Consider the following 22,150-nt stretch of genomic DNA (forward strand, 5'->3'; position numbering starts at 1 on the left):
TCTGTTCCACGTAACTTGTCAAGGTTCCTGGTGTACAGCTGCCCCGACGTTTCCCTCCTCTGGGTGGTGAGGCCGCCACCTCCCCTGCTCCCCAAGTCCTGAGATGGCTCCCCCCCAGCCCCCCCAGCCCCCCCCAGCCCCCCCCCCCCCCCCCCGCCACATTCCGCCAGGCTGCCTCGAAGGCTGTTCTGTTGCTGAGTTTGCTTGCGGGTTTTCTATTGCTTCCCTGCTGTGTGTGTTTTTATTTTATTTTATTTACTTTCATCAACTTCCACTTGACTTTCACTGTTTTCTTGTTCTGAACTTCCTTTGGGTTCCGTCCGCTTCTCCTTCCCGGGGCTCCGCGGGGGGGTGGGGGGGACCTCCCTCCCCCCACCCCCCACCCCCAGGTGTCACTGGAGAGGAGTCCCTCTGTGCTTGCCGTGTTTGCATTTTCACTCTGTTGAAAATGCTTCCAAACTTTCCTCTTACATTTTCGTATTTAACAGTGCACCGTTCAAGATGGGCGCTGCTGGCTCACCCCTGAAATTCTAGCTGTTCAGGAGGCTGAGATCTGAGGATCGTAGTTCAAAGCCAGCCCAGGCAGGAACGTCTGGGGGACTCTTCTTCTCTCCAATTAACCACCAAAAAGCTATACATGGAGCCGTGGCTCAAGGGGTAGAACACCAGCCTCAAGAGAAAAAACCCAAACAAGAGTGCAAGGCCCTGAGCTCAAGCCTTAGTGCCAGCGTGCACACACACACACACACACACACACACACACACGAGTGCATAATTTGGCTTCAAAGTCACAATCCTCTCACCTCCCGGTCTTGCATGCTGGGGTTTGGATTTGTCTGCTACTCCTTTCAGTTCTATCTGGTTTTGCTTTGTGATTTGGCGGGGTTCTTTTGAAAGCGTTGTTATTTCTTTTAACCCATTGTGTTTAAAGCATCTTTTTCCCCCTTTGGATCTTGTTTTTTCTTCACTGCAATCTCATGGCTCTGCTTCTTCTTCTTTTTTTTTTTTTAGTATTTATTATCAAACTGGATTACAGAGCGGTGACAGTTTCATACCTTAGGCATTGGATCCATTTCTTGTACAGTCCGTTAGCGCGTCCCTCCTCCCCCCTCCCCCTCCCCCGGCTCTGCTTCTTAACTGGGGTGCTTGGGTGTTTTTTCTCCTTAGCTGTGGGGACGGTGGCGTGCGTGTTCATACAGGCCCTCCTGCTGATCTTCCCAGACCGTGGGCCCCGTCCAGCGGCCCGCCCTCTGCTCCTGTCCTGGCCCTCGGTTGTCTTCTGCCGGCCTTGGCCCTCTCCTGCGGGCCGCCCTGGGGGTGTCCCTCTCCTCGGGTTGGGTGGCCCGTATTTGCCCTGCCCGTTGGCCCTTTGGGGTGGGGTGGGGGTCTGCAGGGGCGTCTCCGTGGTCACGCAGCGCCCACCCATCAGACTTGGTTGGGACCGGCCGCTTCCACCCCCGTGGACCACCTGTCTTGGTGTTTTTTTTCCCAGACCCTGGGCTCCCGGCCCAGGCCCCTGCCCCCCCCCCCCGTGGGCCCGCCCGAGGGGCCGTGGCGGGCTGAGCGGTGGCTCTGTGTGTGGAACTCCGGTCGCCTCGGCCCCCCGGCTGCGCTCAGGCCATCGGCGGACTCCACCTCGGCACCCCCTTCCTGCGGGAGGCCTGGGAACTCCTGGGAGGAAGTGGCGCGGCCTCGGGGCTGTTTCCCACCCTCGGGAGCATTGTCCTCCCACCCCTGTGCCTGTGCGGGGACCGAGACGCCAGGGTTCCCCCCGCCGTGGGCCTGGCCAGGCGGCCGGATAAAGCCTGTCTCCGACTCCATCTTAGCCACAAGTGGAAATCTGCATTTTCCTTGAGGTAGACCGGTGTTCTTTCTTCTTTGATACACAGCACCTTGAAAAGCACACTGGAGTCATGGACCATCCTGAGCTTTCTCTTTCCCTCCACGATGCCTCCATTGTTTTTAGGCAGGGAGAATTGTTCTCTACGTGAACACACACACACACACACACACACGTGCTCACACATGCACACCTAAATGTCTCTGGCTTTATTTTTAGCTGATTGATTTTTTTCCCCACCTTGATTCTCAGGGAACTTGTGCAGTGAAAACGCCATTCCCTCTTCTGTATTTGATTTCCTTTCCTTTCCTCTTCTCCTTTTGACTTGTGGCTTGTTTTTGAGACAAGATCTCCCTCTGGAGGCCGAGTCAGCCTCGAACTCACCACCGCACCAGGGGCTCAGATGAGCTCTCTCACATACACACCCCCATCTGCTATATAAATGCCCCCCCCGCGTTGATGGTGGGGCCCCTTGGTTACTCTGTGCACACAGTGTCGCGTGGATACGTACTGTGAAAATGGAAGACACTGTGTAACCTACGGAGGCGGCGGCGTGGCGTCTGGGGGAGCCGGCCTCACCTTGCCAGCCGTGGCCGGGTGATCTTGGGGTGGGGTGGGGGGGGGGAATCCTTCACGGCACGGGTTTCCCAGCCATCCCTGTGTGCGGTTCACATCCATTCTGCCCTCCCCCCCCCCCCCCCGAGAAATCTAATGAGGATTTTGCTTGAAAAACGCGGGTCCCTGTGTAGGTGACTTCCGGAGAGACGGCTTTTCTTTTAGGCTTCAAACGACGATTGGCCCTCGTGAATCGTGCGTGGGGCTGAGCGTCTCACCGGGCCACCGGAGTGGCCGCGCTCACCCCTCCGTCGGGCTCCCGAGCCCCCGGACGCCTCCGTAACACAATGGCAGCCGGTTCCACGGCTCCATTTCCAAACATGCCCATAAATTACGTTGACCTGATTCATTCTTAGGTGAATGAGACCTCCCTTCCCGACTCCAACCAAAAGAAGAAAACGACAGCAAAGCCCCTCCGTTTCCGTGAGCCACGCTTTCCGCTCCGCGGCATAGCATGGTTTGTTTTCTGGTTTCACGTTTTATTCTCTGTTTCAGCAAAAGCTGCCATTTTCTTGCCACAAACCCTGCACCGCTTTCTGAAGAGCCTTGGCGCTGAGGCCCTCCGGGCTGACGCTGCTGGGCTCACGGGATTTTTGTTTTGCTTTATTTTGAGACTGATTTTTTTTTTTAATTCCACTTTATTTTCAGACTAGCCGTCGGTGGAAAAGCGATAAAAATACATGGAGTTAAATATGTATTTTTGCATGTGTCGCCTCCCGGGTACCCAGGCTCTGTCCCCGGCTCTCTGGGGGCCCGTCGGAATGCGGCCGCCCGCCCCTCCTTTCCAGAACTTATATATCTCGTTTCCGTCCAACATCTCCTGCATTGTCCTCCATTTCCAGATTGGGGAAGAGCAGTCCTGCTGAAAGCAGCCCTCTCCTCTGCTTCCCGCCCTGGCTGGTCACAGGCGGAGATAAAGGAAGTGCTTATTTATAGATCGCTGTGCTTTGTGGGGCTCCTGCTTTGTTTTGCTTTCCGAAATAAAGATGGCCCCTCGGCAACCACGCGTTTCCCGCGCGGGGCTCGGGCCGGCTCAGGAACTGTCGGGGCAGCGCCAGAAGGCCTCCGTGAAAACAGGAAGAGGCGCCGGCCCCGGCCCGCGGCCCTGGGAAGAGCCCATCCTCGTGACCGCGGCTCTGGGGAAGTGCTGTCATTCTCTCGGACCCCTCCGCCAGCTGTAGGTCAGGGACTCAAAGCGGACCCATCCATCACAGCTGACACGTGACCGGCCCGCCCAGCGTCCCCCCCCTGCCTGCGGGCCGGCCACGGGGCCCACCCGCCCCGGCTGCCCTCGGGTCCACACCTGGCGGTGGCTCGCGGTGGCTGGGGGGAGGTGGGGCGGCAGGCCGCCCCGGGGCGGACTCGGGGCAGACTCCAGGTGGTCGGATGCTTCGTGGGAAACGTCCCTCGGGAAAAGCCTTGCCCCTCTTTAGGTGTCTTTTGAGTTTTCTCAGCGTGGGCGACACGAAAGCCCATTGGTATTTGTCTCGGTCTGGCTTCGTAAGTGGTCACACGAGCAGAGCCTCGAGGCCGGGCGTGCTGACCCCCCTCCCCCCCCCAAGAGTTTCTCCCCGTGATCTACAATCCCTGCCTGGGTGAACTGCCTTCCCAGGGCTACCGGGGGCCGTCCGGTCTCCAGGGAGCCGAGCCCAGCCCTCCCGGGCTCTGTCACCGACGCCTCTCCCCGCTCACAGCTACACAGGAAGCAGGCCTCCCCGGGCCCTGCGTCTCTCCCGAGCACCCGCCTCACTCCTGCAGAGCTGCTTGCTGTCGGTCCTCCGCCCCCCTTCCCCCCTCCTGCTCCCCTGCTCCCCTCTGCCTCTTCCCAATGGGGTCCTGGCGGGTGGGTGGACCGTAAACGCGACTTCTTTCCACCAAGGTGCTCTGCTTGCCTGCAGAATCTCTTCCTGGGCCCCTGGGCTACTCTCTTGAAGGAAAAACAAAATCCAGTTTTAGAAAGATCCACTCACTAGCCAGGGGCTGGCGGCTCCCGCTGTCATCCTCGCTACTCGGGAGGCTGAGATCTGAGGATCGTGGTTCAAAGCCAGCCCGGGCAGGGAAGTCTGTGAGACTCTCCTCTCCAATGAACCACCAGAAAACTGGAAATGGCGCTGTGGCTCAAAGTGGGAGAGCGCTAGCCTTGAGTAAAAAGAGCTCAGGGACAGCGCCCAGGCTCCGTGTTCAAGCCCCGTGACAGACAAAAACAAAACGAAGAGGGAGGAGGAGGAGGAAGGCCCTCACTGTGGGCTTAGCAAGGCCCACACCGGTTCCCGCTGCCCCGTGTCCCGCCGGGCTTCTCTTTCCCCACCTCGGCCCGCTGCGTGGCCCCAGCCGCCTCCCGCTACAGCCCCGCCGGGTCACCTTCACCCAGCTCCACTGCCTTCCCAGAATGCACTTCTCCCCGGCGTGAGGCCCCCTGCAGGGTCCCCACGGCGGGCCCCAGGGCCACCAGAGCCCCCGCGGGCCGGGCCACAGGGCTCGACGCCCGCCCGCAGCCCCCCACGGGGCCTCGCTGGGGTTCCTCTGTCATCATGGCGCCCGCCTCCCGGTGGGCTTCTTCCCGCTATCACACCGTGCTCCGTGCGGTCTCCCCACGTTTGGGAACCCTATGAACTGTGCGGACGTGAGGATGTGAGCCCCAGTAAGTCCCTCAAGGCTGAGCCCGTGCCCTTTGATCTGAACGTTTATCTCCCGCCATCGTTCCGCAATTCTCTTAGGCTCCGGGAGGAGAAGATCTGCTGATAAGCGTCCTGTGTGGAAGACAAACAGCCCTCAAACAGGCAGTGCCTTCTTCTTATCATCTAGAAAAAACAGCCAGGGAGCTCAAAAGATCTCCAGCTAGGCCAGGGGTCCCTGCTCTGTCCTAACGCTGAACTGATAAAAAAAAATCTCCCCCGGAACTCGTCCCGGGGCCCAGGACGGAGATGATGTGACCCAGGGCAGACCCCTGACTGCACTCGGGGCTCCCAAGCTCGGGCTTCTTTCCCCCGAGGTCAGCGTGTGTCCGCCTGACGCCAAGCCCCGCAGGCCCGGGACGCGGCCCGCGGCCTCCTTTCTCTCCCTCCACCACATCTCCTTATTTGGCGGCACTTGGGACTCCTGGGCTTTGGGCCTGGGGTCTAGCAGCCTAGCTTCTAGAAGTTTCAGTGTGCTAGTCCCAGGCTGAATAGAATGCACGTGGCTCCTAGTTTTGCCTCCAGGGCTCTCTTTCTGGTCCCCCTTACGTCTTTATATTTTTAATTGTGTACCGTTGCTCCCCTTGGAAATAACCGTACAGTGATGAAGAAGCTGATTTTTTTTTTTTTTGCCTTCCCCCCCAGTGCCTCTGTAAAAGAAAATCCTTTTTCTTGTTTCAAAGCTCTGGCTAGGACACCTGGTCAGTTTGAAGTAGGAACCTTCCAGACAAGACCTCATTGCTACTTTCCACCACCGAGCAACACCTCCAGCGCTCAAGGTTTTTTTTTTTTTTTTTTTTTTTGGTAGCCTTTAAAGTCTTTATGTGTTATGAACATACAACACTACATCATTCATTTTTCTGATGTAAAACTGTCTTTCTCTTACACAGAGAGCCCTTGGTCTTGGCCATGATGTAACTTAAAAAAAACTCACAGCGGTTTTTGGTGAGAATGATTTAACCGCTGGTTCAACGTCTTTCAAATGAATCAGTCTATTCACGGTTGCCACTTGACCTTGACCCGATTCTGTGAGTTATATTTCTCCTGGGAATGGGCTGTTTTATCCCGTGTTCAAATATATCGCCATCAGGTTGTTTATAAACGTGTTCTTTTAGTACAAACGGAGCCTCCTCCTAGCCATGCCTGTGTCTTCTCCCAGGTCTACTTAATTGTCATGTCAGATGTTGGACTATTTATTCTTCTGGTCTTTTCCAAGAACCATTTCCTTGTTACTCTCTGGGTCTCCATTCATCTTGGGTTTTTATGTTATTACCATCTTTCCTGTTCCTTATTATCTCGGTGCTTCTCTGTTTCTGGTCCGTTGTTGTTGTTGTCAGTTGTTACTTTGTTGAGTTTTATGTGAAACTCAATAAAGTGGGAGACGTTTTTCCCTTTCCTGGTGTAAACCGAAGCCTCCGCGGGCTTCCTTGCCTCCCTCCCCGTCCCCGCGACGGCCATGACCCATTATCCTACATCCCTAAGTGCTTCCTGCCTTCCTCCGTGACTTCCCTTTGGATCCACAGCTATTCAGTGTGTTTTTATATCTCTAAACATATGTTAAAATAGTCACCCCCGGCCGGCCGAGGGCTGGGCCGGGATCTTCCAGTCGTTTCCCACCCTGCTGGAATTTGCTTTCTGTACACATCTGAGGTCGGGCTTCACGCGCGCTCCCCTTCCCGCGCGTGTGCCGCTCCGTGTGCCTCTGCTTCGCACACGTGTCACCTGTGCTCCCCCTCCGGCTGGGCGGCCGGGGCACGGGGGGGGCCTCCCGGGGATGGGGCACGGGGGGGGGGAGGCCTCCCGGGGATGGGGCACGGGGGGGGGGCCCTCCCGGGGATGGGGGCTGTGCTGTCCCCTGAGGAGGCAGTTCTGTGCTGCTCAGCTGCCTTTGGAACAAGGCAGGGAGTCTCAGGGGTGGTTTCCACCCTTGCACGCTTGGGGGAAGTGTCCTTGGTCACGCTTAGCATTTGACATATAGGAGGGCCCAAGGGCACACGGGCCTAGGCGTGCGCGCGTGAGAGACAGGGTGGGGACGGACAGCCCCCGCGTGGCCGCACTTCACTCCCGAGGCCCATGGGGTCCGCGTCCGTTCTCACAAAGAGCCGGCCACGCCGCCCGCCGGAGGCCCTCACCCAACGCCCCCACCCCGTCTGCTCCGTGAGGTCCGCAAGAGGCCCTCGGGCCGCCCTGCCCGGCCGTCCTCGCGGTCACCGGCCAGTCCCTGCGCCGCAGCTCGGCCTCCCTCCCCCCTGCAGTGCGGGGTCCCGGCCGGGGCCACGGGTCTCCCCACGGGGTCCCCACCACCGAGCCCTGCGCCCCCGGGGCCCCGCGTCTCCCCACGGGGGACCCCACCACCGAGCCCTGCTTGGTGTTGGGGTGCACACTCCCATGTGGGGGTTTCTAGGCGTCCCATGAGTCCCCCACCCCCCTGGGCCCCTGGGGCCTGGCGGCTCGCAGCCTGCGGGGCCTGCGGGAGAGGCGTCTCCCCCCCCCCCCCTCACCCCAGTGCCTTCCTGCACTAGGCTCCGGGTCTTGATCCAATTTTCATGATTTATACTTTCCATAATTCCGTGTGGTCACGACTTCCAAGTTCATTACGCAGCCCCGTGCTGGGTGCTCGCTCGACGGAGAAAAATGGTCTGCTGGGAGCCAGCGCTCGCCGCCTGCCCTCCCCCGCGCTCCCCGCCAGAGAGGGGGCCCCGGAGCCCCTTGGGAGCCGAGGCCGCCTGCCTTCCCTTTTGGGGTGTCTGTGTGGTTCCCAGGTGGCCCGCCCTGACCCTCCGCCCCTAGGGGACTCGGGGCTGGCCCCAGCGGTGGGGGCTTCTCGGGAGGGGGGAGGCTCTTTGAAGCAGCGGGGGGGGGGGGGTTGAAGAGGAGCAGCTGCTGGCAGAGTCTGAGCCCGGCACCCACGCGGCCAGCCAGGGCCCTGAGCTCCGGGGCTCCTTTGTGCATTGTGTCCCCATGGCGCCCGCCCTCCGATCCCCCTACACAGCACGGCACGCAGCCCGTCGAGGGGAGCCCGGAACCTTTATTCACAGACCCCAGGGGGTGGGGACAAGGAGGGCAGAGACCACGGGGTAGCTTCTGTGCCCCCAGAAACACCTCTGAGCCCGAGGAGACCCAGCACGGAGCCACGCAGTGATGATGGCGGAGCAGGCGGCGATGGCGGGGCGCGCTGGCCCCGCGTGTCCCTGCCGCAGGACGCCTCCTGGCCCCTCTACTTCCAGCGCCCGCCGACCTTGCCCTTGGCCGTGGCGCCGGCCTTCTTGCTGCTGTAAGCGGGGAACACGTTGCGCTTGAGGTTGGGGTGTCTGGGGCGGCCGGAGCAGAGGCTGGCAGAGCCTCCACGCTGCCCTCCCCCCCCCCCCCCCGGCTCTGCGGGGCGAGCCTCTGCCCTCCCCCCCCCCGGCTCTGCGGGGCCAGCTTCTGCCCCCCCCCCACGTCCCTTCCCCGTGCACGGTGCTCACGGTGCTCACGCCAGTTCACGCAGCGTCCACTCACCTGCAGCCGGCCGGGGGCCCCGCCCGCCCCGCCCGGGCGACCGGGGGCGGACCCCGACTCCGGGAGCTGCCCCAAAGCCACGGCCGCTGCCCCCGACCCACCTCCGGGCCGGGCGCCGGGGGCCGCTCTCGGGCTGGCGCCTTCTCACACGTGTTCCGAGCGTGCTCACACGCGTGCACACACACATGCACACACACAGGCACACGGCACACACCGGACAGGCTGCTGGCCCAGCCTGCCAGGACGCCTGACCCGCGCCGCGGGGGGGGGGGGCCTCCTCGCCCACCCCGTCCCGAGAGGGCCTCCCGCGGGGGGACGGGGGGGGGGACGGGTGCCGGGAAGGCGGAGCCCAGACCCCTGGGCCGGGAGCGGCCGCCGCCCTGGGCCCCCGTGGCACCCCGGGGGGGGGGCGTACCCGCACGTCCCCTGCACAGGTGGGAAGGGGGGGGAGGCCCGCAGCTCCCGAGGTGCGCGGCCCGCAGGGGCTGCCCGGCCGAGCCCCGGCTGGGTTAGTGTGGTTACGGCGCGTGGACGGCACCGGCCCGGCCCGGGGGGGGGGGGTGTGTGTGTGGGGGGGGGCGGCCCCCGGGGAGCCTGCCACCCAGCGGCGCGAGCGGGGCCAAGCTACTCACTGCTTCTGGGCCTGGTCAATGCGACTCCTGAGGGTGGTGATCTGTGAACAACACAGGCGGCTCACCGTGAGCGGGGACCCGGGAGGGCCACGCAGCCCCCCGCTGCGGGGGGGGGCACCTCGGCCTGGGCGCCGGCTCCCTTACTGTCTGCCGGCGGCCGCTCCCGCGCCGGGCCCGGGGTGGCGGCTGACTCACGGGCCACGCCACACAGCAGCAGCTCGCAGCTGGCCACTTACCTTCGGCGGCGGCGGGACGGAGGGCGAGGCAGGGCCGGGGGGGGGGGGGGGGGGGGGGGAGAGGCCCGGCGGACCCCTCCCTCCCCCGGCCGCCGCCCGCCCTGGCCCCGGCCGCCCGGCCGCCCCGCCGCGCGCGCCCTGAGCCGCCACGACCCGGCCATGCGCGAGGCACAGATTCCACATGACACACCCACGCGCGCGGCGGGCCGGCGCCAGCTACTCACAACTTGGCCAGCATCTCCACCCTGGCCCGGGCCGTCATGATCTAGAAGGACCGAGATGGTTACCAGGCCGGGCGGGCTCCGTCGGCCCCTGGGGACCTGGCCCGGGCGGGCTCTTGGGTCCCGGGTCCCAGATGAGGGACGGGGCCGGCTCCCGGGGAGGGCTAGATCCCCCACCTCTGCGGGAGAGGAGCACCGGAGGCTCAGACGGGGGTGCCCAGGGCCCGCGAGGTGGCCCCCCTCGCCCTTCCGCCGCCAGCCCGCGTCGCGGGGCGGCTGGAGGCGGCCCGGAGGACCACGTGCACCTGCCTGCTGGCACGGAGCGGAGGGCCCCGGGCCTGGCACCCGCCCCTGGGCCCTCGACGGGCGGGCGGTGCGGCCCCCACCCCGGCGCCCGGGCCTCCGCCTCACCCGGGCGGCTGCCCCCGCGTCGCCCCCACATCGCCCTCGGGGGGCTCGAGTTCTCCCCCCGCCCCCCCCGGCGGGCACCGCCTCCCGAGCGGAGACCCGACGAAGCCCCGGGGCCCGGCAGGGGGCCGGCGTCCGCACTCACGTCATACTTCTGGCGCTTCAGCTTCTCCCCAAACTCGAACTTGTCCGTCTCGAGTTGGTACAGCGTATCCCAGAGTTCCTTGGCCTTGTCCCTAAGGTGGGGGGGGGGGCGGGGGAGGTGACGTGGGTGGCCCAGAGCGCAGCGGCAGGGCGAGCGGAGAGGAGGAGCGGGCGGCGGGGGGGGGGGGGGGGCGGCACAGGGGTCCCCCCCACCTCAGCTTGTCGTCACTGAGGTGGTCGATGTTGAGCGGCTTGCGTCTCTCGGCCAGGATCTTCTTCTTCATCTCGCGGGCCGTCTGCTTCTTGCCTCTCTTCTGGTCAGCCTGAGGAAGGGCCGGGTGGAGGGGCCGGGTCTCAGGGAGGACTCAGGGGAGCGCTGCCCCCCTCCCCCGGGCCCCGGCCCTCCCCCCCGGGCCCCGGGCCCCGGCCTCACCTTGGCCAGGTAGCTGCTGTAGTTGGCGCCCATGGAGGACAGGGCCTTCTTCTTCTTCATGTCGTCCTCGGCTCTCCTCTTGGCGTCCTCCTCCTCTCTCCTGGCCTTCTCCTCCTGTGGAGACCCCACCATCCCCAGGTCCTCAGGGCGGCCCTGGACTCCGGGGGGCCCCCGCCCCGGCCGGGCCGCTCGCTGCTCACCGCCAGCCTGTTCTGGCGTTCCCGCTCCTTCTCGGCGCGGATCCTCTGCTGCTCGGCCCGCTCCGCGCGGCGCTTCTCCTGCGGCCGAGGGGCGGTTCAGACGGGCCCCGTGCCGGCCCCGCCGGTGCCCGCCCTGCGGGGCCCACCCTGCGGGGCAGCCCCACTCACGATCCTCTCCTTGAGCGCGATCAGCTCCTCCTCCTCCTTCTTCCTGGCCTCGAAGTGGCTGTCGATGAGGGCCTGAAGCTCCATGAGGTCTTTGTTCTGCCGCTTCTTCTGGATGTCCTGAGGCGGGGGCGGGGGCGGGAGCGCTCAGGTACCCCCCTCCTCTCTAGGCCGGGCCCTCCCGGCAGCGAGGAGCACCTGCTGCCCAGCAGAGTCCTCCTCCTCCACCGCCATCGTGGTGGCAGTGCCGTTCGACTCGACGGGACCCCAAGCCCCACGGCGGCCCAGCTGCCCCTGCTGTGGAGACGGCACCCCCAGCCCAGCCGCCGAGCCAGAGGCCCCCCGGGACAGACTGGCTCGGACTCGGTTCTGCCATCGCCAGAGATGTCTAGGATGGTGTGCTCGAGCAGAGGCTCGTGGGAGATGAGTCTGTCGCACCGATGGGTGGGCGGGCATGCGAGTGGGTGGGGTGGCGTGTCAAAGCACGGTGGGTGTGTGAACAGGCGAGCGGATAGACGTGCGGGTGGATTGCTGGCAGAGGATGGCGGAAGGATGGGAGGGTGGACGGGTGGAGGATGGCGACCGGGGGAAGGGCAGATCCGCGAGCTGGGGAATGAGCGAATAGACAGTAGAGGGTGCATATGGGCGACCGGATGGGTAAACGTAGGGCCAACAGACGGGTGGGTAGGTGAAGGCGTGGCAAGATGGCTGGCTGGCTGGACAGATGGCCGGGTGGATGGGTGTAGATGTGTTTGGGATGCTGGACAGGTGGGTGGCGGGCGGGCGGACGGACGGACGGACGGACGGACGCATGGGGGATGGGTGAGTGAGTGGATGGATGGAGACACGGATCACAGATGGGTTGGATAAATGAATGGAAAGGGTGGGTGGGTGTAGGCGAGCATAGAACCACGGACGGGTGGATGGATGAGAAGGGAAGAAGGAACTGTCCTTGGAGGAGTTTCCTCACGTCTAGGAATAAGTTCTGGAAGGGTGGCCTGGAATCAGGAAGTCCCGGCTCTGGGAGAGACGCGCTCCCGAGACCCCGTTTGGGGCACCGAGGGTGGGGGGTGGGGACAGGGCGTGGGTGTTGGTCTGGGCCCCATCAACTCACATCAAAGTCTACTTTCTCCCCTTCCGGGATCTTAGGAGCCGTCAGTCTGAGGAAGAGAGAGGTTGGTTATGAGCAGGTACAGTCGAGACCTCTGTGTGTGTTGGGGGGGGGCGTCCTGAACCCGCCCCAGCCCAGCCCCGGGTTGGCCCTCGCCCTGCGCACCTGGCCGCAGAGGGCATCTTGCCTAACGGCACGCTCGCCCGGGCTTTGTTCTTATCTGATTTATAACCCACATTCCGAGAGGGCCTTGACCCCTGAGAGAAGCTTCCAAGATTCTGCCTCCCTGAGGGGCGGGGGGGACCCTCAAGTTCTTTCTCAACGCCCCTGAAACATGGCCAGGTCCCTTCGGAAGACAGGACGTCCCCGCGGGCCCTCGGGGGGCAGCGGGAGTCACTGGGCGCCGGGGTCGGGACTGATCGCGGGTCCTGCTCGTGTCTCTGGCCTCTCTCTCATCTTCCTTTCTGGAGGCCCAGAGGAAGGAGAAGAGGGGCCCCCATGAAGAAGTGTGAGGAGAAAGGAGCCCCCAGTGTGCTGGCCGTACAGCCCCCCTCCCCCCGACAATCCGTTCCAGATGGAGCCGAGAGTTACGACAAGAACGGCTTTCAAAACCAAGGCGCAGAAGGAAGGGGGGGGGCTGAATATCGATCAAAACCTGGAGCGGAAGGCTGTTCTCAGCTCCGGAGCCTCCTCCAAGGAAAAGACGTGCAGATGACACCGCACAAATGAAAAACTCATGTACGTTTAAAAAAAAAAAAAGAGAGAGCAAAAACTGTAGCACAGGCGGAAAAAAAAACACCCAGACTTAAAAAAATATATATTCAGCAAGCACAGAGAAGACTTATACCCCTATGCAAACGAATCACTAAGAAAACAGAGAGAAATGTCGGCCATAAGATAAATGAGCAGAGGCGCGGGCTGCCAGTTCTCCAAGAAGAAAGACGCGCAGTTAGCCAGCACGGGAAGGCTGGCCTCGCACCATGCGAGGAATGCAAAGGAAAACAAGATGCTGTTCTCCATCCATCACTGGTGGGGATGAAAAGCACGTTTCTGTCTCCGGGTGGAGGGTGTGGGGCTCGGCCCACGTCGGAGGCCCCGTGGGCCAGGTCTTTGTGGAAAGCAATCTGGCAATAAATGTCAACGTCTTAAGAACATTCACACTCTTTGACCCAGTAATTCCAGTTCTGGGAAGGCAGCCTAGGGAAATAGCCCCAAAGATGGAAAATGCCTCGCCGCCGTTATTTATGATAGTAAAATATTGGGGGGAAGCCTGCAATAGAGGAGTGGTTAGGAACAGTATGGTTTGCTCAATTGACGGAATATTATGTGGCCATTCAAAATATTTAAGAAGACTATGTAAAAACATGGAAAAATACTTATGAATAGTGCTAACTTTTTTTTTTTTTCAAAGAAAGCAAAATTCAAGGCTGTATAGACAGTCTCATGTTTGAAAACCAGCGAAGCGGAGGTCTTTTTTTTTTTTTTTTTTTCCAAGCCCTTCTCGTGGAAAAAGAGTAGGAAGAAATAACGACTTTGATTCCTTTCGGCTCCCTTCCGCGGGCGGGCGGGCGGACGGGAGAATTATGGATCCTTTTCTTTCTTTCTTTCTTTTTTTTCTTTTTCCTCTTCATTTGACTTTTACGTATTTTCCAAATTTTCTTTAATGAGGTGTTTTATTTTCATAATGAAAACACAAACAGTGTTCCCAAAATGAGAAAGTATCTCACGACCCTTGCCTTACTTTAAATAAAGCGGGAGGCTGCGGGGGACACACCAGCCAGACCGTTAGCCTATCTTTGCGCTCCTCTGCGGTAGGAAGCGAAGGGGGCGCCCTCCTGCACCCCGAGATCCCGCTACGGTTCTGAGTGAGGTGCAGGGAGGGGAGAGCTCCGGACCGTGAGGAGAGAGGCCCGGTGCCAGACACGCGGGATTTAAAAAAGCGAATAAAGTGGGGACGAGAGGGAGAAGCCGGGAGAGGCAGGGAAGGGGCGACGCTGTCCAAAAAGAAAGGTCCTCATTGCCTGACTTACGTCCCAGTGACCCCCCTGCACGTCAGGCTTGTAACGACAGCGTTTAAAAAATATACCAACTGAGATGTCTGAGTCACTCACCAGCGGGTGAGTGGAGGGTACGCCCTTTACACAGTCAGGGCTGCCCCGGGGGCCTAGCGCGCGCACACACACACGCACGCACACACACACACGCACGCACACACACACACGCACACACGCACACGCACACGCACACACACGCACGCACACGCACACACACACGCACACACGCACGCGCACACACGCGCGCGCACACACGCACACACACGCGCACACGCGCACGCGCACGCGCACGCACACGCACACACACACGCACACACGCACGCGCACACACACGCGCGCACACATGCACACACACACACGCACACACACAGCCCATGCAAAGTGGGTTTCTGGGGCAGGACATTTCCACTTCCCGTTTTCCATCCCACATCTCATACCCGGGGCCCTCAGAGAGCCCCCCACCCCAGCCCCATCCTAGCTGGGGTGCTGTGGCCCGGACAGGTGAAGGGAGTTGAGGCACCTGGAGCTCTGGGCGGCCCAGCCCCCCCCCCCCCGCCCTACCCCCGTCCGCCTCTGCCACCCTGCCTGGCATCTCTTCCTTCCCCACGGGGGGGAGCAGGACAGGCCCTCTCCCCCTCTCCTGTTCATCCCAGAGGTGGCCTCGCACCCCACTGCCCTATGCACTGGGGCCTTTCTTCCAGGGTGAGAGCCACGCCTCTGGCCGGCCCCCCGTGTCCACCCAGCCCTTCCTGGACACCGTACTCACTTGGGCCTGGGCTTCTCCTCTGGTCACCACGGGGCCAGCGTGGGGGAAGAGGAAAGAGAACCGGGTGAGCCAGGGCCCTCGCTCGAGCCCGGGGGCCCGCGGGCTGGTCGGCAGAGCCGGTCGCCTCTCCGGCTGAGCCCACCCCTACTCGTCTTGCCCCCCCCCATTGCAGGGCCACGCAAGGCCCAAGGGGCCTGAGGAAGGTGGGGAGTGCGGCATGAAGGGAACAAAGGAGAGATCCCAGCAGGAAGTGTGCGTCCTTGGAGGGCCGGGGAAGGAAGAGGGCAGGAGACCAAGTGGGGGGCAGGGGAGCGGAGGAGGGTCCCCAAGGGGCTGGGAGCTGCTGTCTGGGGTCCTCCCCACGGGGTAACCACCTTTGTGGGGGCAGAAGCTCAAACTCCATGGCAGGTGCCGTGCAAAGCGGTGAGGCCCGGCCGTCCCGCCCCCCTCACCCCCGACCCCCGACCCCCGACCCCCGACGACCCCCGGGCCCGGCCACGGAGAAAGGCAGGGCGGACGGCGGGGAGATGGAGCCCCCGGGTGGGTGGGTCTTCTCCGTCTCGAGTGGGCGGAGCCGGGGGCGCAGCCGGCGGCGGGCGGAACAGCGGGGAGACCCTCACCTTCCTCGTCCTCCTCCCTCTGGTCCTCGGCGGCTTCTTCATGGCGGAGGCGCAAGCACACATGCAAGAGAGAAGCCAGCGGCTGCCGGGAGCACGGGCCGCGGGGCACAGCAGCAGCGGGCAGCGGCCCGGGGGGGCCGACGGCAGCGGGGAGCGCCTCTGCCCCCCCCGGGAGCTCCAGCCACACTCGGGGTGCCGCCCTGGGGGTGCCCGGGGAGGCCCGCCGGGGCTGCGCGCGAGGCACCTGGGCCTCCGGCGTCTTCGGCGCCCGGAGGTGGCTGGCGGGCCTCGCCGAGGCTGTCCCGGTTTAGGCCCCGCAGCCCCCTGGAGGGGCAGAGCCGTGGGGGTGCCGGGGTGGCGCCCGGCCGCGCCCCTGGGGCCCCGAGGAGAAGCTCAGCGTAGCAGCCGCGCGGCCAGGCAGCGAAGCTTCCCGCGGGCCCGGCTTCCCGGCCCCCCCCCTCCGTCCACCTCTCTCTACGCCCGCCTCAGCGCGGGGGGCCCGGGGGGCCCTGGGGTCCCCACGGGGTGGCTCCCGGTGCTCTGCCCCGCTCCCCTGTCCGCTCTCCTCTGGCCCGCCCCGGGGGGGACCCCCGCACCCCCCCCCCACCTTCCTCCGGCGTGGCGGCTCAGGATGGGCCTCGCCGTCCCTGCCTGAGTCGCGCTGGCTCCACCCGGGCCCCGGCTCCCGGCACCCTCGTCCGGAGCGGCCAGCCCCGGGGCCAGGACGCGGAGGGGAGGGCACCGTGAGGGCGGGTGGGGGGGCAGAGGGTGTAGAGGCCTCGGGGGGCCCCGGGGGGGGGACGCGGGGGGCCTACCTTCCTGGACTTCCTCTGTGAGCCGCAACCCAGGTGGGGGAGAGGGAGGGAGGGAGGAGAGAGCCAGTGAGCGGAGGCCGGGTGGAGGGGACGGGGGGGGGGGGGAGGGGGGCAGGGGCAGCCCGTGCTCGCACGGCACACCGAGTGTGAGTGGGTTACGCGTCCGGGGGGCCCCGCGGTCCTGCCACCTACCTGGTTCATGAACCTCGGGGGCTAGGGAGGGCCGCGGCACAACAGGCAAAGCCGGGAGTCAGAGGTCAGAGGTCAGGAGTCAGAGGAGAAAGGACGCCGCCCCCGGCCCCTCGAGGCCGGGGGTGGGGCGCATGCGGGGAGCCAGCGAGACAGGGTGGGAGTTAGTCGGGGCCTCGTCGCCCTCACCCCTGCACCTCACGGCCCTCGGCCCTCTCGGAACTGGGGCGCGGGAGAGGCCCTGAGACCTGAGCCCGCCCCCCGCCCCACGAGTGGGGAAACTGAGGCTGGGACTGGGCAGGCGGCTCCAGAGGCCCCAAAAGAGGGCACCACCAGGACACCCCGCTTCCTGCTATCCCAAGGGCGAGGGCCACGCCTGCCTTTGCCTCTTGCTTGGCCTGGGGATTGGGGGGAACCCCGGAGAGCCAGCGGCGGGGTGTGGGCCGGGTGGGCTGGGGACGGGAGGCCCTGGAGGGCCAGTGGTGGGGTGCTGGAGGGGTGGGCTGGGGCTGGGGGCCCTGGAGGGCCAGTGGCGGGATGCTGATCGGGTGGGCTGGGGACGGGGGACCCCGGAGGGCCAGTGTCGGGGTGCTGATCGGGTGGGCTGAGGATGGGGGACCCCGGAGGGCCAGTGGTGGGATGCTGGCGGGGTGGACTGGGGCTGGGGGACTCCGGAGGGCCAGCGGCGGGATGCTGTGGGGGTGGGCTGGGGACGGGGGACCCTGGAGGGCCAGCGGTGGGGTGGGTTGGGGATGGGGGGCCCCGGAGAGCCAGTGGCGGGGTGCTGATCGGGTGGGCTGAGGATGGGGGACCCCGGAGGGCCAGTGGTGGGATGCTGGCGGGGTGGGCTGGGGACGGGGGACCCCGGAGGGCCAGCGGCGGGATGCTGGGGGGGGTGGGCTGGGGACGGGGGACCCCGGAGGGCCAGTGGTGGGATGCTGGTGGGGTGGGCTGGGGATGGGGGGACCCCGGAGGGCCAGCGGCGGGATGCTGGTGGGGTGGGCTGGGGACGGGGGACCCCGGAGGGCCAGCGGCGGGATGCTGGGGGGGTGGGCTGGGGACGGGGGACCCCGGAGGGCCAGCGGCGGGATGCTGGCGGGGTGGGCTGGGGACGGGGGACCCCGGAGGGCCAGCGGCGGGATGCTGGCGGGGTGGGCTGGGGACGGGGGACCCCGGAGGGCCAGCGGCGGGATGCTGGGGGGGTGGTCCTGGGCCTCCCTTGCCTCCGTCAGGCTGCGGAGCCTCTGCCTTGGCCTGCCCCGCCCCGTGTCGGGAGCCAGCCTGACACCCAGCCTGGGGGTCCTGGCCCAGCCTAGTGGTCAGCCCATGCCGGGCCCCCCGCCTCCCCGCCGCCCTGGGCTACCCTCTGGGCCTCGGGGACTTGGAGTGGGGGCCCCGCAGGGCTGCCCGTGGGACCCCCTCTGGTCAAGCGCTGGCCTTGGTTAGTGGGTTACGTGGGGCCCCATGTGAGGTCCCTCGGCTGGCTGGCGCCCGGCTGCTCCCCCGCCCGCCCCCCCCCCCGCCGGCTCCAGCCAGATGCCGGGCCCCGCATGGGGACGAGAAGTCCAGTGTCCGCGTACCTTCCTCCTGGACTTCTGCGGCCGGAGCGTGCCGGGGGCGCGGGGCGGGAGGGAGAGAGGACAGGATGAGACGGGAGCACACGCAAGGCCTTGGAGGTGGAGGCCGGGGTGGGGGCCGGGGTGCGGGACCCACTTACCTTCCTCCTGGACCTCTTCTGGGGGCGGGGAAAGCCAGCAGCCGGGGGAGGCAGGCGGGAGAGAGAAAAGGAACGAGGACGGCCATTAGAGGGAGGCTCGGGTGGGCGCGGAGGCCCGGCGGGGAGAGGTGGCCGGTCCCGGGCTCCCGTCGGGCAGTGGCGGGGAGAGCCGGCCCTTCGACACCCCGGGGGCTCGCGGGGGGCTGGGGAGGAAGGAGGCGAGGCCCGGGAGCGAAGGCAGCGTGTGGGGACCGGGCTGGGCCCTGGCAGGTGCACGGGGCGGGGGGGGGGGGAAGGGGAGGGAGGGGCCTCGAGGAAATCGGCCCCCTCCCCACCCCGGCCGTCTTGGGGAACGCGGCAGCCGGCTCCCCGCCTTTCGGCGGCGGAAGGAGGGCTCCGCCCTCGCCGTGAGGGCGGCAAGTGTTTTCAAAGTCTTGCCCTAAGCAGCACCCCCAGCCTCACGGGTCGTATTAGTGAGTGAGGTTCCTCACCCCCCCCCCCCCAGCCACGCACACCACGCTCAGGGCGAATGTCAGGCATTCGTGAAGGATTAACGGGTAACGAGGGGAAGTTAATGACGGTCTGATTAATGATCGAGCCACTGATCATTAATCGAACGGTTACATGATTAATCATGAACTAAGTTAATGACAACGGCGGCCGTTAATGCCGAATTAAGGATGAGGAAGGTGAACAGTTAATCGACAGCTCAGGGAGGACCCTCGAGCAGGCCTTCGCCACGCAGAGGGGGCTGCAGGAAGAGGGGGGGGGGCCTGGGGCGAGGCCGGGGGGCCTCCAGGCCTCCAGAATTACCTTCCTCTTCGTACTGCTCTGCATTGGGATAGAACAGAAGACAGGAGCCTCGTTAGGGGGGGGGGGGGAGGGCCCCGGCGCCCCAATCCTCCACAGCCTGGCATCTCTGCCGGCCAGGGGCGGAGACCCTGTGGCCCGGAGGAGGGAGCCGCTCAGCCCCAGGGTGACCTTGGGTGTCCTCGCGTGGCTGGTGTGGGGGGGGGGGGGCGACACCAGAGGCACCGCGGGGTCCTCGGAGCCACGTGGCCCCCAGCGGGTGCAGGACCCCCCAGGTTGACACGAGGCCCTCAGCTCACCCACGGGTGGGCTTGCTGCCCACCACGGCCAAAGTCCCTCCCCGGGGGAACTTGCCCACCGGAGGACGGAGGAAGGACGGGAAACGGCCACGGTGCTCACCTTCACCCTGCTCACTGTCGTCGAGAGGTGGGGAGAGGAGAGAGAGAGGAGAGAGGAGAGAGGAGTGGCGGGGTGTTGCCAGCCGGCCCCCAGCCCCGGCACCCCGGTCGGGGGTCCCGCCCGATGCCGGGAGCCCCCTCGAAGGCCGCGGTACTCACACTTCCTCGTCAGACATGGCGGCGGCGGGGTGCTTCTGCGGGGGGGGGGGAGAGGGCGGTTAGGAGTTGGGGGTTGGGGGCCCTGGAGCCCAGAGGCTGGGAGCGGTCAGCAGCCACGTCGGGGGCGGACGGCTCCACACTCCCGTCCCCTCCGCGTGGACTCTGCGCCTCTCCTTCCGCCCCGGTGCCCTCTGGCTCCGGAGCCCCCGAGTGGGGTGGGGTGGGGGACACTGGGCGATGGCCTCCTGGGAGGGCCACCCAGAGCGCGGGGCTCTGTCCCCGCCGGGAAGCTGCCGAGGTTTGAGCCGACCCCCGCCGCGTGCTGGACCGGGAGCCCGAGGACTGCCCGGCCCGGGCCCTCCCCACGGGGGGGGGGCTTCCCTCTCCACTCTCTCAGTCCCCGTGGAGCAGGGCACCCCACCCTTCCTTCACCCGGGGCGATGCCCCCCCCCCCCGGGAGGGAGGGCCGGTGAGGGGGTGGAGCCAGGGCCCTCTGCCGGTTCACCTCGCTCCCCTCAGAGCCCACACCTGTCAGCCACCAGAGGGGGGCAAGTGGCCGGTGCCCGGGGGGGGTGGGGCACTTATAAGGAGCCAGTGGCAGCTGAGGTGTCCAGAAATAGCCCTTAAAATGAGCAAGACGCCTCTGTCCAGAAACCCAAGATGGCGTGGGGGAGGGGGCGAGTGGGGGGGGCGGGAGTGCAGGGGGTCACCCGGTGCTCCCGGCCCCGTCCCCAGCTCCCGCACGCACCCAGCAGCACCCCATCCGCATGGGGACACTGGGGCCCTGGGCCCCCTGCGGAGCCACCGGGGGTGGGAGGGGGAGGGCAGGCGGGGCTGGGGAGGGTGCGGGCAGGTGCCAGGGGTGGGGAGGACATCCCCCCCTCCGAGCAGGACCGCAGTTGCTCCGGGGTGGCGGGCATGGAAATAGCCGGTGAGGTCAGCTCCTTGGGGACTCGGCCAGGAGGGCAAGGAGGCGCGGGGGGCTCTGCCCCGGCCACGCCCTGTCCCCAGCCTGCTCCCCTCCGCCTGCCTCTGTCTCCACCCAGCACTCCCCAGAACCTTCCAGAAAGCTTGGGAGGACCCAGAGGGCGAGAGGGCCCACCTGGGGGGGGGCGGGCTTTGGGGAGACCCTGAGGGGCACCTGCAAGGTGGCCGGGAGGGGCAGGGCCGGGCCTCCCTCCGTGCCCTCCATTCCTTCCATCCCGCCCTGGACTGGACGCCAGGCCGGGCCCCAGGACCGCTCTCCCCGAAGGCTCTCCAGGGTGTCCACCGTGGCCAGTGACCCCGCAGCATGGAGAGGGAGCTCGGGTCCGGGGCGCTGGCTTCTGAGAGGGGCTGCTCTGCCCCAATCCTGCCCGCGGGGCGCCCCCACCCAGTCCCCGGGGGCCCCGGCGCCCCCTCCCCGCCGCACGGAAGCGGGCAGCCTCCACGCTCTGCCCGGGGCCCTTGGCACGGTCGGGCTGGGTTCCCCGCCCCCCCGTGGCTCCTGCCCCCTCAGTCCTCGCGCCCCGGCCCCCACGACCCCTGCGCTCGAGCGGGGCCCACGCGTGGAGCCCCCCCGCCGCGCCTCGAGGCTCAGGGCGCATCAGAGCTCCGTGTCGGGATCCCCGACGCGACGCGGGCCCCCGGTGGCCTCCCGGCTCTTGCCACCACGCTCCCCGTCGAAGACCCGGGCCGCACGCCGCCCCGACCCAGGCCCCGGGGCCCGAGCGCCCCTCGGACGCCCGTCCCTGCTGCGGCACGGCCCGGGCGGGCTGCGCGTGCCCTCCACCCACCTGCGGCGGAGTCCGAGAGGGGCTGAGCTCCTGCGCTCGGGACCGGCTGCGGGCGAAGCTCGCCCGTCACGGCCTCGTGTTATAGGGACATTCGATCTTCCCTGGCAGCCCATTGGCCCGGGGCTGGGCGGGGGGGGGGGGGCGGCTGTCCACCCAGGCCCCTGACCAAGTATAGGAATGGCCGCAGGAGGAGGCCGAAGGAGGCGCGCTGGGGGAGACGTGCCCGGAGAAGGAGGCAAGGTCCCCCCCCCCCCCCAGAAGGTGTCAGCTGCTATTTTTACCGCCCGCGGCGGGGGCGTTCTCCACGGGCCGAGCGTGGCAGCAAGTGTTCATTAGGTGCCTCCGGGATGGGGCGAAAGCTGCCCTGGGCCAGGCTGCCGTGGGGGTCCCCAAAGCCGGGCTTCGGGGTCCATGGCACCTGTGCCCTGACAAGCCCTCTTCCCTTCACCCGGACGGCCCGGGAGGGCCCCACTGTCTCCACCGGAGGAGCCCACGACACCCAGAGAATGGTGGCTTGGGAGGCCTTGGTCCCAAGACACCCCAAGCCCTTCGAGGCATCCCTGACTCCCCATGCGGACGCCCAGCGCACACCCCGCCCCCCAAGGGCAGGAGAAACCGTGGCCCAAGTCCTTCAGTGGCCCATGACCGGGGCCTCGTCCCCCGCAG

At 65.8% G+C, this 22,150-nt stretch overlaps 1 protein-coding gene across 29 annotated transcripts; it reads right to left on the reverse strand.

Moving 5' to 3' along the window:
* Nucleotides 1–8,138: 8,138 nt before the first annotated feature.
* On the reverse strand, nt 8,139–21,544 carry Tnnt3 (troponin T3, fast skeletal type). 29 transcript variants are annotated; one of them, XM_048360104.1, is made up of 17 exons: nt 21,485–21,544; nt 19,710–19,744; nt 19,552–19,565; nt 19,156–19,173; nt 18,343–18,357; nt 18,206–18,220; nt 16,629–16,649; nt 16,437–16,451; nt 15,002–15,020; nt 12,185–12,230; nt 11,074–11,190; nt 10,906–10,983; nt 10,706–10,819; nt 10,486–10,595; nt 10,274–10,364; nt 9,724–9,764; nt 8,139–8,402 (listed from the first exon to the last, which is right to left on the reverse strand). In XM_048360104.1, the coding sequence occupies exons 2-17, from the start codon at nt 19,724–19,726 to the stop codon at nt 8,348–8,350; spliced, it is 786 nt and encodes a 261-aa protein (XP_048216061.1). In that variant the 5' UTR covers nt 19,727–19,744; nt 21,485–21,544; the 3' UTR covers nt 8,139–8,347. The 29 variants fall into 29 exon arrangements, with proteins under 29 accessions (XP_048216061.1, XP_048216060.1, XP_048216059.1 ...); XM_048360103.1 differs by lacking the exon at nt 9,724–9,764 and adding an exon at nt 9,264–9,304 and having other exon boundaries at nt 18,343–18,360; XM_048360102.1 differs by having other exon boundaries at nt 18,343–18,360.
* Between the last annotated feature and the right edge of the window lie 606 nt (nt 21,545–22,150).

This window comes from Perognathus longimembris, chromosome 13 (genome assembly GCF_023159225.1).
Source record: "Perognathus longimembris pacificus isolate PPM17 chromosome 13, ASM2315922v1, whole genome shotgun sequence".
NCBI lineage: Eukaryota > Metazoa > Chordata > Mammalia > Rodentia > Heteromyidae > Perognathus > Perognathus longimembris.

Bases quoted from the DNA above. Each gene is read 5' to 3' on its own strand.
- Tnnt3 (XM_048360103.1), bottom strand. The intron at 10,365-10,485 runs GTGGGGGGGACC...CCCCCACCTTAG, and splicing joins CTCAGTGACGACAAGCTGAG to GGACAAGGCCAAGGAACTCT. The intron at 8,403-9,263 runs GTGAGTAGCTTG...CCCCGCTTACAG, and splicing joins ATTGACCAGGCCCAGAAGCA to CAGCAAGAAGGCCGGCGCCA.